This window comes from Streptopelia decaocto, assembly GCF_964273445.1.
Source record: "Streptopelia decaocto genome assembly, chromosome: Z".
Taxonomy (NCBI): Eukaryota; Metazoa; Chordata; class Aves; order Columbiformes; family Columbidae; genus Streptopelia; species Streptopelia decaocto.
In genome coordinates, this window is record NC_138657.1 from 73,353,520 (window position 1) to 73,369,497 (window position 15,978).

The 15,978-nt window shown below is 39.4% G+C and overlaps 1 protein-coding gene across 4 annotated transcripts in view; it reads left to right on the plus strand.

Moving 5' to 3' along the window:
- UBAP2 (ubiquitin associated protein 2) overlaps nt 1-15,978 on the plus strand; it is a 161,816-nt gene that overhangs the window by 10,961 nt on the left and 134,877 nt on the right. For all 4 annotated transcript variants that reach the window (XM_082074598.1, XM_082074599.1, XM_082074600.1 and 1 more), the window contains exon 2: nt 12,657-12,796. In XM_082074598.1, the coding sequence (XP_081930724.1) occupies nt 12,698-12,796 (99 nt within the window). In that variant the 5' untranslated portion in view covers nt 12,657-12,697. The remainder of the gene's footprint in view (nt 1-12,656; nt 12,797-15,978) is intronic.

Below are 15,978 nucleotides of genomic sequence, written 5' to 3' on the forward strand. Positions count from 1 at the left end.
AATATAATCTTGAGATGTTTTAGAAAGCAGATTTCTGCTTGGGCATTTTAATATTGCCTTGCACAGTATATAAACCTGGCATACCTCTGTGGAATCAGGGGCTTTTAGGTTAACACAGGCTGTTAGGTTAATAATGAATAACCCAGCAGAATACAAAAATACATTTGAAAGGAAATGTGAGCTTTAAGAAAATAAGTGAATAAATTTATGTGAAAAGGAATTTCTTAGTGGTCTATCAATGGGAAGTTTTGAAGAAAAACTTTTGATGTTTATTCAGATTTTGCAGACTTAAAATAAAATAATTCTTTGCACTTTTCTTCTATTTTATTATAAGGTAGTCTGGCTTGGAAAGAAATGGCAGAGTGAAATCTTCCTACCAGGATCAGAAAATACGTGGCAGCTGAAGAACATTTAAGTCAGTCCAGACTTGCAGAAAAATGTACAGATGGGGGACTGCAACAGTGACTGTGGTTATTAGAAAAAAACCTATGGGTGGTTCCCCCCATCCTTATGTTGGAGAGAAAATAAATACTCAATTAAGAGCAATAGAACTTTAGACAATTTGACATCATATGTGAGCAGCTTGTCTCTTTGGTGTCTTCAAAAAGGTTGAGAAACTAACTTAGAAGTGGGAGATGAATTTTATTTTGCCTTTTTAATATTAAACACACAAGAACAGCCTGTATGACTTTATTCCTCCTTTTAGAGTTGGGTTCTGTGTAGAGGATACTTTATTTACCTGGTCCTTTCTAGCATGTTGCAGGTTGTAAAGGTTGTTAATCTTTCATCTCTCTGGACAGTTTGTTATTGTTTTGTTGCAAATCAGGTAGACCTGACCTCATGTAGACCTTTAGAGTGGTAGAACAAGTGTAAATGATTTTACATGAGACATCAAATAGGGAAGTTGTGATCATGAGGAAAATAATGCTCAAAACTGAGTGGAAAAGTTTGGGGTAAACCCAAGTTTTCTTACTGAAGCAGATCAAGATGAGAATTAGTATTAAAAGAAACCAATAAAACCAACCTTGTTTAAAGCTAGACAAAATGCTAACAGTAGTCATGACTGTATAAAGAGCAATGCAGAGGTGGCAGAGAAATAAAAATGATCTTTTATGGCTTTCAGTTTTCAGTGCTGTTTCTGTGGCTGCTCGTCTCTGAGCACCTGACAGTAAGTTTGAAAAAGGACTCAGCTTCTTGCAGTGTGTGCTGGTTTGACTGAAAATGGGTTAATTTTCTTCATGCAGTTAGAAACCTTTATTTTTCATAGCTAGCATGGTCATTATTTTGACTTAGTTTGAGAACAAGGGATAGCACCCCAGCACAGAGTTAATGTTTTAATTGCTCTGCTCTGAGAGCCAAGGACACTCTGAGTGCTCTGTCCACAGGTGTGAGGCAGGAAGGAAGGGTGGCATGGATGGGGCAGAGCTTGACTGACATCCAGACTGATTGATGAGAGTATTCCGTCCCATTAGTCTCATGCTTCAGATTTAAGGAGAGTTGGGACGTTCTGGTTCTGCTCTTCCGCTCTCTCTCACTCTTGCTGGCTCTTGGACGCAGCCAGGGGAGTTCAGTGCAGGACGTTTAGTTTGGCCTTCTGCCATTTTGCAGAGGCCTCTGGGCTTTTCTGCTTTTTTCCTTTTTTCTCTCTTCAGGATCAGCTGTTCAGGACCAGGGACTGAGACTGGCTGTTCAGTTGTGGATGGAGTTAGTTTGGAATTGCCTTGAGTATCTTTTATTTCTATTTTGTATATATATTTACTAGTAGTGTATTAGTATTTTGTTATTTTATTAAACTGTGTTTATCTCGATCCAAGGTTCTCCCTTCCCTTTTGATTGTCTCCACTATTGGGGGCCTGGGGGAGGGGGTGAGTGAGCAGCTATCATAGTTTTATTTCTAGCTTGAGTTAAACCATGACACTGTGTTTCACTTGGGAAAGCTAAATGGACTGAAATGACTGTGGGTTTTCATCAAGATTTTATGCACAGTAAAAGCATAAGATTGTGAAGGAGGGAAATCTTTAGTACTGCCTTAAAAACTATTGTTTCTTCCTTCTGGAACTTTATATTCAGGGTTGTGTATGTCTCTGCAAAAAATCAGTTTGTTTTTTTTGTGGATTTTCCTCTTGCTTAATATGAACCTTGAGAAATGTTGTCATCTGGGGGAAAATTATAGGAAGATGTTCTGGAATATCTTGCTTTATTTAAGAGAGTTTTTTTCAGCAAGTCTCCTGTTTTTCTGTGGTTTTCTGAATATCTGAGTGTATCACAAGCAGTGTGATCTGTGATCTCTCAGCATCTAGTTCAAGAAATAGGGCTCTGTATAGGTGCGGGAGTGATACATGAGCTTTTTGGTGTTGCTACCAAAACTCTGATGCTAGAATCAAAACTCTGATATGGTAAGGTTTTTAGCACACTTTTTAGATATGGCCTTACTGATTACTCAGTGCGTTTGCTTTTATATTGACTTGTGGCTTGTAAGTTAGCCATTGCTTTTTGTTGTGAGTGTTGTAATGGGATCTGAGTGTTTCAAGTCTGTACTAATCTTCCCCTCCAAAACTTTTTTTAATGGTGGTACTTTCTACATTGCTCTTAATTGTCAATTCTAGTATGAATTAACTTGGTGCCCTTTTTTTTTTTTTAATGCAGTTAAGTGTGTTTCCACCGGTGGGAGAACATCACAAATGTCTCTGCTCTTGCTTGGCTATTTTTAGTGCTGTTGCTTGTATCTGTTTCTATTCAAAGTATTCCTTTGGAAGCTGTTCCAGGAGAGTGGGGTTTGGTGACGTGGGGGGGAACAGGAGCTGGAAGGGGCAGGAGGAGCACAAGTACCAAGCATGTTTGTCCCTATGTCAAGTGCTGCTTCCCATGTGCCACCTTGTTTACAAAAACCCCACTGAAATCAAATTACCCCTTCAGGGGTATTGTCCTGGCTGTGTGGCTCTCAGCTTGGGTTAGCTATTTCTTTCTGCCATTTGGAGTACCTGGGTTTCAACTTGAATCTGCTTCTGTTTAGTTGTGGGATGTTACATAAGAGCGAATAGCTGAAATATGCATTTCTACAGTTTTATAGCCAAAGTTGACAGTTTCCAGTATTTTTTTCCCTGTTCCTGTTACAATTCAGCATAATTTTTGTTTTGGTACTGGTTTAATCTAGATTAGGTTTCCTAATAAGGTGATTAAATTTTTGTTCTTGTTGTTATTTAACAGCTTTTTTTTTTTTTGGCTGTTGCATGAATTACTCATTTTGTGGGTACGGCTGGCTGTTGACTGTAATGGTTATGATGGATAGGAGTGTCCTCCACTGAGAGATTTGTTGTCTGTGTCTTCCTGTACTGTTGAAAAACTGCAAGCCTGAAGTGTCCAATGTATGCTTGTAGCTTGTGTTGTATGTACTGACTTAGCCCAAGCTTAAAACAGTTTTGAAAGTGTCCTGCTGATATTATCACTAGAGGTGTGGGGAATAGTGGTTTTGAGAAAAGTTGGTAAGAGTTAATACAGGAAGGTCATATGTCCTGTGTAGTGTTAGTGGTGTACTTCAGTCTTATCTGAGATGCTTTGGCTACTTAATTTTTTTTTCCCTTGTAGTACTGATAGCTTAACCAGAGTGTGACTGGGTTTCCTATGGCCTTCCATGAATTCTTTGCAGAGAACATCTGTAACTTGTTTAGTTTTTACATTGCAGCTGTTTCCCCACCTGTTACGTATGTGTATATGTATGTGTGTGTACCCACCCTGAGCTCACCTGGGTTTCTAGCTGATAGACTGGAAGGCTGTGCAAACTATTACAGTCTGTGGAGGCTTTGCTTTATGATTGTTTTGATGGAGGTAGCCATCTGAAGAACTTCCAGTCATCCAGCCCTGCCTTCTGGGACAAGTCTGTCTGGATTTCCTCCTTTACGCCTTGGAGGGATTGCTGTGGTTTCAGTGAGCTGGCAGAGGAAGTAAGCCTTCTCAAGGTGGGGCTTTTGATAGGGAAAAGGTGGATGTTTAGGTGTATTATTCCTGTGAAAGTGAAACTCAAAAGATGACCAGAAAAAGCATTGAATATTTAGTTCTATATACAGAATCATTAAAGATTGCTTCTGGTGGCTAAATTGCTTTAGGGTAGTTTGAGTCTCTAGTTTAATGCCCAAAACTGAATGCGGACAGATACTTCTGTGGCTGGGGAAAAGGATTGTATTCTAGATTACCAAAGGCTGTGTTAGTCAGGTTGTCCTAATGTTCATTGATTATAGCCTCCTCTTGTTTGGATAGAAACACCTCCAAATTTTTTTAAGTGTATTCTTCACAGCAAGTTGCGCAGTGCTAATGGTTATCCCAGAGGCTGCACATTAAGGAAGGTTCCTTAGTAAAGCTGATACTAGTCTCTGTTTTCCCATTGGTGATCAAAAGAATATGTACACCATAAGACAGTGCTGTAGTCAAGGTCACTGTACTGGCAGAGTCCCTTCCTGGGAGATATTTATTTTTTAAAAGACCTACAGGGCATTTTTAATGTTTTTTTCATCATTGTTGCATGCAGAGGGCCTGACCAGGATCAAGTCTTCCTGTACTGGATCCCAGGAAAACAAAATGTGAAACGTCACATTTTATCCATGTTATAATGGTGCATGGCTACTGAAATGCAAGTTCCCCCTTTCCTCGTGAACTTGATCCATATCACTCCTGTCAGATAAGCAGTTGTATAGCCACATAGTTTTCCACTGGATGAGCTTATTCAGCTGACTCACTGTTTTGTTTTAGAAGGTTTAGTTTGCTCTTGGGTCAGCTCGCTCAACCCACTCCTTTTGCAGCTGCAGGATCGTTAGTCTGATTGAAGGGAAGCAGCAATATTATGTGGTTAAGGAGTAGGGAAGCAGGAATGTAATTTCTGGTGACAGCTTGCAGTTGCATTGTATTAGATGTGAGCTGAAACTTGATTTTAGTGGAATAAATTGTTTGGGTTCTACCTGCACTATGGATTGAACTTGAAGTGAATATACAACCAAGTTCCAAACAGGAACTAAAGCTCCAGTCATGTTTTTTTGTCCCAAACTTTGCTTAGCCATCCTCTACTTTTGTGTGACTTCAGGAAGGCCATGTTAGTTCTGGCTGCAAGAGGGTAATAATTTTCAACCCAGAGAAACCTGCTAGTTCAGTTTTTTCCTCAACTTCAATAAAACTTTTTATTTATGAAGTACTAGTTAATGTTTTTTACAAACCTCATAGTTCATGCAGTTTATAATTCAATCTGAATTTGTTGCAGGGAGTGACTAGGCTGTAGTTCTGCTCGCTGCTGCTTTGTTGAAAGTTGTAGACACTCTAGTGCCTTTTTGTTGGATGCTACTTGGGAAACCTTAGGAGGGAAAACACCGAGGGCCTTACCTTTTCTATTTTTCTCTGTTGATTTTTTTCCATCTTGTTGGGGGGATGTACACAGAAAAACAGATATGAAGAAGATATTTGTAAAACTGATGGTTCTTCACCACTGAACGTAGCAGTGATTAAATAAACAGCAAATATACTGTGTATTGATTTGGCTAGAAAATAAGAGCAGAGGACTTGGAAATGGAGGTGTTCCTTTCTTCCTGTAGCAAGAGGAAGTAGAGTGTGTGCATGGCTGTGCGAGCACCAGGAACCACATCTGAGCCATTGTGGTCTCTCTGCTTCCTAACCCAAGATACTGAGTCAGTTGGGAGTTCAGGACAGCATGCAGTGTCATCTGTGATAAGAATACATTATCCCTTTTACTTTGGTAGCTTTTAGAGAGGATTTGCATAAGAAAAGCTTTTTCTATGACGGAGTGTAAGAAATTAGGTCCTTCCATCAAAGATGACAGGAACATGTATTTAATTTTTCCTTCAGGTTTTAGAATATCTGCACAGGTCAGAGCTTTTCTTAAAATATTCCTCAGCAGAGAAGTGTACTTCAAAAGTGAACTCATAGGATCCTCATGATCGCTGCTTCTTAAAGAGGATTTCTATTTTCTATATGTTATATTTCTATGTGGACCAGTGCACTTTTTTTTTTCTGTCTAGCTGATGATGGCAACACCAGTGGTCTGGTCTGCATTATGGTGTAGTAGGGGCCTTTAGTTCTGATAGTCCTGAGAGTAGTGCTTAGATACAAAATAGCATGCAGTTACTCAAACCGGATCTCTGTTACTTAAAGTTTCATTACAGTCAATAGTAGGTGCTGGTAACTAGTGTTTCTTGCAGGTCCTTGCAAACATGGGGCTTTTAATTTGTTAGGACAGTGAGCAGGAGTTTATTCTGTTTGCATACAGAAGTCCAAGTGGTTGTTATCTAAAATGGCATTCTTGGAGGAAGGCAGCAAAAGATCAAAGTAGTGACTTTGTAGATACAGATGTCTGAAACATAAGGTTAAGTCTTCTGCATCTTCTAGGACATTCACCGGCTTTCGATTGTCCAGAACCACTCAGGAGTGTGGTGTTCTGACAGCAGCAGAGCTGGCTGGATTTTGCTAGCCACATTTTTAGCAATGTAAGGTTTGCTTTGGTTGTGTGAAAGATAAAGCCCTAGGTGGAAGTCAGCCTTCTCTGATTTCAGTGCAATTGTCCTTTTTTTTTTTTTTTTTTAATACCAGGGAAAGTTGAATTTTGGAGAATTCAGATTCCACCTTCAGAAATTTCTGTATGAATAAGGGCACTTGTTTCTGCTGAAGTTTAAATATTTATAAAGAAATGATGAGAGCAAATCTGCTGGATATTTATGGGGTGTAGCTGGCTGATTTTGATTAAAGCTAGGATAATCACTAGTATATACTAAAATGTAAAACACATCTGTTAGCAGAGACACTGGGGTAGTAGCCAATATAGGTATCGTGAGATTAGAATATTTTTCTAAATAACACTAATGATATTATGTAACTTCCATGACTGAAACCTGCTCTGCTAGAGGAGAACATACACTATTGAGTCCCCCTTCCGTATCGTGAGGGGCTTTTGAGAACATGCTTTTGAGAGGGGCTCTGGAGAGGTGACCACCTTTTGCCTAATTCTGGTCTTTTGAAGAGGAATACTTCTTTCTCTTCCATAACAATGCTGTCTTTTCTTTTATTTGTAAGATTTATTTATATATATTGCTTTATCTTCCTTTGTATAACATTTGCTTAGGAATACTAGTTCTTGAAGTTTGGTGTTTTTTTCTGGTAATGAGAAATTTCTGATTTCTGTAGATTGGGATATGTTCTTAGCTAAGTATAGATTGACTTGGCAAAATATAACAATAGTTTAAACTAGCATTTCAGTGGGTTTGAAGAACGGTGAGTAAGAGTATTCACTTGTTTATTCGATATGCTTTTCTAATACAAATGGAAGTGTGTATGTTAGTTTATATCTTTGTGGCTAATTCCAGAAATCCTCTTTTCTTGGTAAAACATGAGAGCATATAGATAGTACAATTTCTCTCTGCTGTGATGTTCTGCCAGTGATGCAGGTCTACACTTGGCCATCAGTTTTTTTTCCTGTTTACTATAGGAGACCATAAGATGAGACATGAATCCTCCCAGGATCCATAAGCTCAGGTTCATTGTTGTTGGCTTGGAGCAATACAAACATTGAGTAATCAGCACTGCTCCCAAGGAACATCTGACTCTTGAAAACTCTTTTCCCTTTTCAAGCAGTAATAAAGGTGGTGAGATTCTTTAGAAAACAGCACGTGAGGGAAATGCATTCCATCTATGCTTTGTGGACATATTTTTTTTTTCCTCTGCTCTTTTTTTCTCATGGTCCTGTCACACAACTGTCATAGCACTGAAGTCTAGACTCATTGTACATGTACAGTAGTCCTGCAATCATGAGGCAGTGTCCTGCAGCCTTTTCCCAGCCCTCTCGTTGTGAGAAATCCTTGACTGAGTTGCTTTATGATTAGGGTATAAAAAACCAACCACGCTTTTAACGTGTGTTCTTTATCACAGCACCTTGTCTGCAGAGTCAAGAAAATAACTTTGAGACTGCCTCGGGAAAAGAATTGAAACTATCAATATTTTGTTCAGGTGAATATTAAACTTCAGAAGGATTATTGAAAGTCAGATGGTATTGCAGTGCGTGGTCTGTCCCTGGAAGTTCTGCAATAGATTTGCTGTGTCTTCTGGGGCTTACCACCCTGCCAAGTCAAATAGTATTCTGTATACATCTAGCTTTTATGACTTCTATGAGCATGAAAGAACTAGATTTCTTGCAAAGAGAAGTTGAACAAAAGATCAAAGAAAGTGTTATGATAGCTTTAAAAACCTGTTTTGTGTGTTCATATGCATTCAGTTACTCTTTGATTCTTTGCCTTCCTCTTTTCCTTCTAAAATCCAAAGCAAAAACCCAACTAAATGTGTTGAATAAGGCTTACGGGAATGGAGACTTTGGGAGGGGGTGGGATTTGGTCTCTTTAGGAAGGAGACTAATACTTAAGTACTGCTTTTGGAAACGAGATAATTGTTGCCATCCCATCAACAGTCTGTTGATGACTTATTATACAACACTATATCTGCTGTTGTAGTGTAAGTCCTTGGGCTAAACTTACTGTACAGACAGAAACACTAAAACAAACAAAACATTGAGATTTGGGATTATTTTCCTCTTAAATGCCTCTGTTGTTTTCCGTTTTTAAGTCTAGTTATTTGCTTTATGAATAAGTGCTGAAATTTGAATTCCTTTGTGGTTGACAAGCTAAACATACGTGAACAGAACAATTTTCTTAACTACTGGCTCAAAGGGATTTTTTGGTTTTATGGTTGGTGGTTTTTCTGTTTGTTTGTTTTTAAAGTAGAAGACAACCTTCCTTTGGAGGTACTAGACTACATCAGTGAAAAACAGTTTACAGCAGTCTTGTGCTTCTTTTTTATTATCATGAAAGAAAGTATGACCACCTTCTTTATGCGACAGTTTTGGGAAGTCCAGTCTCTTCCTTTAATGCTTTTTTCTCCTCTTTTCTAGCGCTCTGGTGGTCTGTTTCATTTAATGGGTATATATTTCTTCAAAATACAGCTGTTTTGGCTGCTTACTAGAGTTGCAGTGTGTCTACAAGGTCACGTATTAATTGCTGGTGAGGGACTTCTGCATTGACCCAGAACTTGACGTGGAAACTGAAACACCTGCTTGTCTGAATTATTTTTTTAATCTTTGTTCAATAGATTTTAATTAAGAGTTGTCTTTCTCCCAGTCTCAAATCTTTTTTCCTCATTTGATCTGCAGTTAAAATTAAGTTCATCAGCTTGTGGTATCCTACTCATTGCTATGACAACAGCCTGCCAAGCAGACTTTAATATGAGGAATTGGAGAGAATAAGAAGCTGCTTTGTGAGCAAGGAAATGTTCTTGTTCAGCCCCATCTTATTAATTAATAATATCCCACTTAATGCTCGAATTTGTACTCGTCATGGTAATTTGAAGGCAGTGGGTATCTGCCTTGCTTTGCCTGTTGTTTCGGTACTCTGAGGAGCAGGTGTACTAGGGTGTGAAGCCTCAGTCCGATGTGGTGAAGACATGCTGGTGCCAGGGAGGGGGCACGTTTCCCTGGTCAGTGCGCTGTCGTCTGCTCCTCCTGCATGCTGTGGTGGGGCTGGATACTGCCTGTTGATGGTGGAAGCCAACTAAAGGGAGATAAAATAACTTCATATTGAAAACTCCCTTTGTTTGGAGCTGCCACCTGTGTTTCTAAGAAGACTACTTCGTGTCTGAAAGGGATTATAGTGTGTCTGTGCTGGCTTGATGGGAAATTTCAAACTGAGGTGTGTTTCCACACTTGTCTCAAGCAAGTGCAAGTCCATAGTGCTGCCAGGAAGAGGCTCTCACCCTCGCTAGTTTTCTGCTTTGGACCTGTTGCCAAATTGTGCTGCTCATGGGCTGCATGGTCAGCAAGATGAGGATCTTCTTTGAAGATCCTGTCATACTGTTAAGGTAGTTTGGCTCTGTTCCCACTTGAAGGCTGGTCTTGCTCTGCTGCTTCATTCCTGGGGAATGTTTCAAATGTTTTTTGTGCCTGCCTTTTTCCTTAAAGTATCATTTAATCCTGACAAACAAATATGGCTTAAGCAGCTGTGGCACAGAGATGCTGTAGAATACGAGTTAGGAGAGGGAGAAGAAACACATTCCTCTTTCAGGTACTATAGGTTGCCTGGCTATCAGAAGTGTAGGCTATAGTATGCTTTACAAACGAACTGAAAACTCTGTTTTAACATGTGTGTACAGCTGTCATGTCCAAAATGTGGATCACAGTATTTTGAGTAGATTTAATGAAATTAAAGAAAATAACAGTGAAAGGTATGTCACATTTTCTGGGTGCTAGAATCTGTATAAACATGATGTTAATTCAGAAATGGTGAACAAATTCAGACCAAATGGAATTAAAATTTCTCTTAAATCACAGTAGTCTAATTTTAGACAGTCTTATTTGAAATTTTTAGCTCATCTTTCAGAGATGTTAGTGTTCTCTGTCCTGTTCTCTGTTCAGGGCTTTTTTTCATTGCTCATTATGCTAGGTTCAGATTGTGATGAGCTGACCGATTCACAGAATCACAGAATGGTTGGGGTTGGAGGGGACCTCTGGAGATCATGTAGTCTAACCCACCTGCTAAAGCAGGTTCACCAGAGCAGATTGCATGTGTCCAGGTGGGTCTGAATGTCTCCAGAGAAGGAGACTCCACAGCCTCTCTGGGCAGCCTGTTCCAGGGCTCTGGCACCCTCAGAGCAGTTTCTCCTCCTATTCAGATGGAACCTTCTATGCTTCAGTCTGATTCCCAAAGGTCCTTATTAGTGTATATAGATTTAAGTTAGCTTTTGGATGCTGGCAGTCCAGTCAGCAATGCTTATAAAGCAGATTTTAAGAGAAAGAGCAAAAGTAATTTCTACTGTGAACTCCACTTGAAGACTGCCCATAGCACATTTAAAATATCAGTGGACAGCCTTGACCACATAGTCGGCGATAAGTATTGAACTTGTTGTTTAGAGTTTCTCCACATCTACTTAATATTTTGCTTTCCATAGAACATGTTATCACGAGCTTGAATAACCTCTGTTCTGACTGTATCTGGGTTTTAGGGTGCCAAGTGCAGAACTCTGAAGGCCTGTGTGTTCTGGGGCTTGGAAGACAATAAAGTTTAGACTTCATTAAGAGTCTGAGAGACAGATTGGCTGTGGTGAATGTATTCATAAACATGGAGAAACACAGTGTTCCAGTTCAGCTCATCTGCAGTTGCTTCCTGGTAAAGGCAGGCCTTTTCTTGTTAAATATGTAAGGGTTCATGGAAATACACTTTCTCCTCAGACTTTATTGAATGCTTTAACTAGCACATAAAGAAATTCAATGTCAGGTTCAATTTTGGCCAACAAAAATGTGTTTCTAATGTCTTCTAAAGAAGTGATTTAGATTATAATGGAGTTAATTGTGTTTTTGATTCTAGATGAGGCTCCTGAGCATCTTGAATCGATGTTTAAACTGAACCTCTCATTGCGACTTTAAATTGTTGAGTACCCATTACTTGTGAGTGCTAGTGAGCAGCTAGGTATTGAACACATCCTTGTTCATGCAGTCACAGCATTTTACTCAGTTTTCATTTGAGCATTATTGTGCATTGAGCTTCATGCTGGCCAGTTTGCACCAAAGCTGCCGCCCTGACAAGTTGCGTGCTAAGGCACGTTCATACATTGGGGGAGCAATAAAAGCTCTTTGCTGCTTATTTGCACATCTGTTTCTGCCCAGGGGCACCACTTATAAGTTGTCCTTACTTCTTTAAATTTGCAGTTTTACTTCCCAGTGTCCTAAGGACAGAAACAAGGTAGTTGATTATTACTGTTCTGGCCAGTTGAGAGATCAGTTTCCAGTTATGCTAGATACTATAAACCACGCTCATCAATTAGCCTTTTGTTAGATGCTGTACAAACAGGGGGAATGATTTATTTCTTGTTTGAAAGTAATTTTAATGCTAGAGGATGAATGAGAATGAAAGCTGACTTCTGCAAATGGGATTGTACTGATGTATGTGTGGGTTTGGGTTTTAAGTTTTGTTGTCATACAACAAAGGTATGTTTAAAGCAGGGTAATAGATAGTTTTGTAAATCACATCTGCAAGTATGAGGGTAAAAAAAAACAACCACTGGTTACAGAGGCTGGATTTAGAGGCAAGGATCATAATTTCTCTTACAAATGAGAGGTGAGGAGTGGGCATTGGCCAGAACCTCCATATATGTGCAGGAAAGCAGTCTGATAATAGGGAAGAGAGGAACTGCCTATTTTGTGACTTTTGCGTTAGCATTCTGAATGGTTATGAAAGTGGTTATATTCGAGGGGTCAAAACAAGACAGCGGGTATTAAGAATTTTGAGTGATACAGCTGGAGCTGAAGTTTCAGCAGAGTAGCAGATAGAAAAGTCTGTATGTTAAATAACTGGGAAAAGCCGTGAGATTTAGATCTTTTCTGGGAGTACAGATCTAGAGAGATCCAAATCAGCTGACAAAAATGCTTTTTATCTGCTGCATTTCCCCTCTTACTGTAAAGGCTGCAATAAATCCAATAGTAGTGTATAAAAGCTGCTTTTTCAGGATTCTCTGTACAGAGTTTGTGGTAAAGGCAGGAAGAGTATGAGCTACAGCACTTCTATATTATATGGGTATTGAAATCAGTACCCTGCCTTAACTCATGCTCTTTTTATTTTTTTCCCTTTCAGATTTTCTATTTTGTACATACATTGTTTTGTATATACTGTATATGATGACTTCGGTGGGCAGTGAACGTACCCGGGGCACTCGGGACAAAACGCAAATTTCAACCACACAGCCAACACAACCACAGAAACAAGTAGTACAGGTATGTGATACTATATAATCTTTGTCAGGTTGAAAGTGTGTGTGTAGTGATATGCATTTCTTCCCTAAGTCAGTAAAAACTGAGAAAAGACTGGAGGAAAAATCATGGTGTGTTTTGAAAGAGTATGTTTGATATCTCGCTTTAATTGTTCAGTAATCCAGCACAGCATTAAGTTGATCCTGTATTCTTGTCTCTAAAAGAGCTTTGTTTTCTTCAGCAACATTCCCCATCAGTGAGGAATTCTATGCCTGTGTCAGAATTTCTGTCCTGTGACCTCAGTGTCCTCAGATCTCAGCTCTTCCATATGCCAGCTTCATGATGCTAGAAGATTTCTGGTTGGTAGGGGAATTTGGGTGGGTGGGAAAAAGGTTCCATTAGATGTATGCTGTGTTCTACAGCATGATTCAGCGTATCTACAAATCACAAAATCTTAAATTTCTTGTGCAGTGTCTTCACAAAATGAAATGAGTGTTTGTCCGCTAGTGGACTGAAATTACTTTGAGTATCTGTGGGATTGAAATTAAGCTCTTACCCCATTGTCTTAATTCTCAGCAGCAGAGTAGTTGTTTGCTTGTCTGGGTTGCAGAGAGTGCAAAGTGTCTCTGCTCCTGACAACTCATTGTTCTCTTGTCAGAGACTTCTCAAAATTGGACTCAAGTCAAGAATTGCCTCAGTTCTCTGGTGGCAGAGAGTGCATCAATCTAGAGGTGTTTCTGTGAAAAATCGTGTCTGTTTTCTAGACTGATCTTTAACATGGAGAGGCACCTGCTCTGTTTTGTACAGTATTAATTACGTGAGCTCAAGCCCTTTTCATCTTCTTGTGTTACAGCATTTGTGTACTGGTGATTCATGCTAATGTGTGGATTTAGAAAGGGCTTTCAACAGACGAAGTTGTTCGTTTTTGTTTTATAACAAGTAAGGCTGCAGGAATATAGTGAGCAGTTTGACGAAAGTGGTGGTTTCCCCTTTTTTGACTCTGGTAAGACAGCAGTAGAGTACTGTGCCCGGTTTTGGGTTCCCTGGCACAAGACAGACATTGCTAGATGGCATCAAGTCCAGTGAAGAGCTGTGAATATGGCTGAGAGGCTGGAGCACAGGATCAGTGGGGGATGGCTTAGGGAACTGGGTGTCTTCAGCCCCAAGCAGGCAAGGCAAGGTCATATCTCCTGTTTGTGTACCTTATGATAGGGTATAGAAAAAGTGAAGCCAGACTTTTCCCAGACAGAGAATAGTACAAGTTGGAACTTGTGGAAATTCCAGCTGTTCGAAGGTTAAAAAAAAAAAGTTTACAATAACACGATCACAGATTAGAGAAGTTGTGGGATCTCTGTCTGCTGCCAGGCTGCTCCTCCAGTGTCACATGCTCTCAGTGGAAGGTCGCACTGATTATCAGTCGAGGACCTTTCCAACCTATGTGATTGATTTTAAGCACTAAGTTTTACAGACCTTTTTCTGCACTTCATCCACTGATTCTACTTCTTACATAATGGATACTGTTTTGGTCAATTTTGTGGAAAAGATGGTTATTTAATATACGGCAATTAGGTGCACCGTTTTTTTTGTTTTTCAGATATCAGATGACTCTTCATGCTTAGTCAGACTTTACAGATGAACAGACATGTGTGGGATTTACTGTTTAATAACCACTGATTCATTTTTCTGAATGTAGAATAATGTTGGCTTTCCGAAATGGAGATTTCATTCTCATAATAGCACAATAATCGTTATTTAAGTTATTTAAGAAATTACATCACAGTTCTTTTGCATTGCTTGTGGATAATAAATGTACCATTTTGTTGTAAGATCTGGTCGCGTTACTGTGAATTAATTTTGTATTTTGCATACTTCTGTTTTCTGGTAGTTTGAAGTTGTTGGTTAATAATTTCCTTCACTCTCTTATGTTGCAAATATGTCTTGTAAAACTGAGTAAAGTTTTAGCTTCTACTGTTTTCTTAGTTGCAACTAAAATCTAATTATACTCTTTTATAGGATTCTACAATCTTACTTGTAACAATGGTGCCTTAAAAATAAACTACTTGCTGGGAAAAAACCAAAAGTTTTTGTGACAATGATTTGGTGTTTGTAAACACATCATGTGGGTTTTAATTTTTTTTCTTCTGAGCCTTCAGTTGAATCTGAATGTAATCTACTGGCATAAATACCAGCAATATTGCACCTACTTGTGTTTCTAAGCTCTCTGCTTACACAGGAAAACTGAAGATACTGTCACACATTTGATAGTGTTATAAAATTGGTATATTTTTTTCTTTGAATGTGGACTTGAAAAAAAAAATGGTTTATGGAAAAAACGAATTCTAATGGGTTCCTGGTTTTGGTCAAATACGCCATTGTGTCTCTACAAAAATTGCATTGTCTGAATGCTGTAAATCTGGATATCTTTAAAGAAGATCTCTTCACTAGCTTAAAAGTTGCAGCGGGCCTGAGAAGGCTGAATTCAGGATGAGAAGATGAATCAACAAGGCTGAATTCCTGAGACCAGCAGACCTTTTGTTTCTGCTCTCTGCTGAGCTCTCAGCAGACACCAAGAGCGAGCTCCTTTGCACAGAGCACCACACAGGCTTTTGTGGAGGGTGGCACCTGGGCCAGCATGAGGAATTCCAGAGCAGGCTCTCCTCTGTGTTACTGACTGACCTATGAAGCTGTCAGCATGACACTTTGAAAACGTGAATTAGTGCAGAGTACTTAACTCCATTACACATGCTAATTGTCTTGGAACATCGCCTCTGAGTACAGCAAATGTTGTTTCCTTCAAGGAACTAGGACAGCTGCAGTAACTTCTCAGAAAAGAAGCAGCTGGTGGTGTACGGTGGAGTAATTTTTAGACTCATCTCAGCATTTACACTTGGTGACCTCCTTGTGTTTGTGGTAAACTCCAAAAGCAAAGCAGTTCGAAGCTGATGAAGTCTGAACTCCTGAGGCACAGAATTTCATGTGGGTATTCTGTGAAATGAGATTTTGAAAGGTGAGATTTGGACAGCTGCCCAGGACAAATCCTTTCTGTCAAGAATTTCAGTGGATGAGCTGATCCCCTTCTCAATGAAGAAGTCTTCCGCAACACATCAACTCACATTTTGGTTCTGGCTCTCTTTAGTATCTGCCCTCTGTAGCATGAGATGGAAACCTCTTTTGTTTGAGCAAAGATACGGACTTAGGTGCAGGAT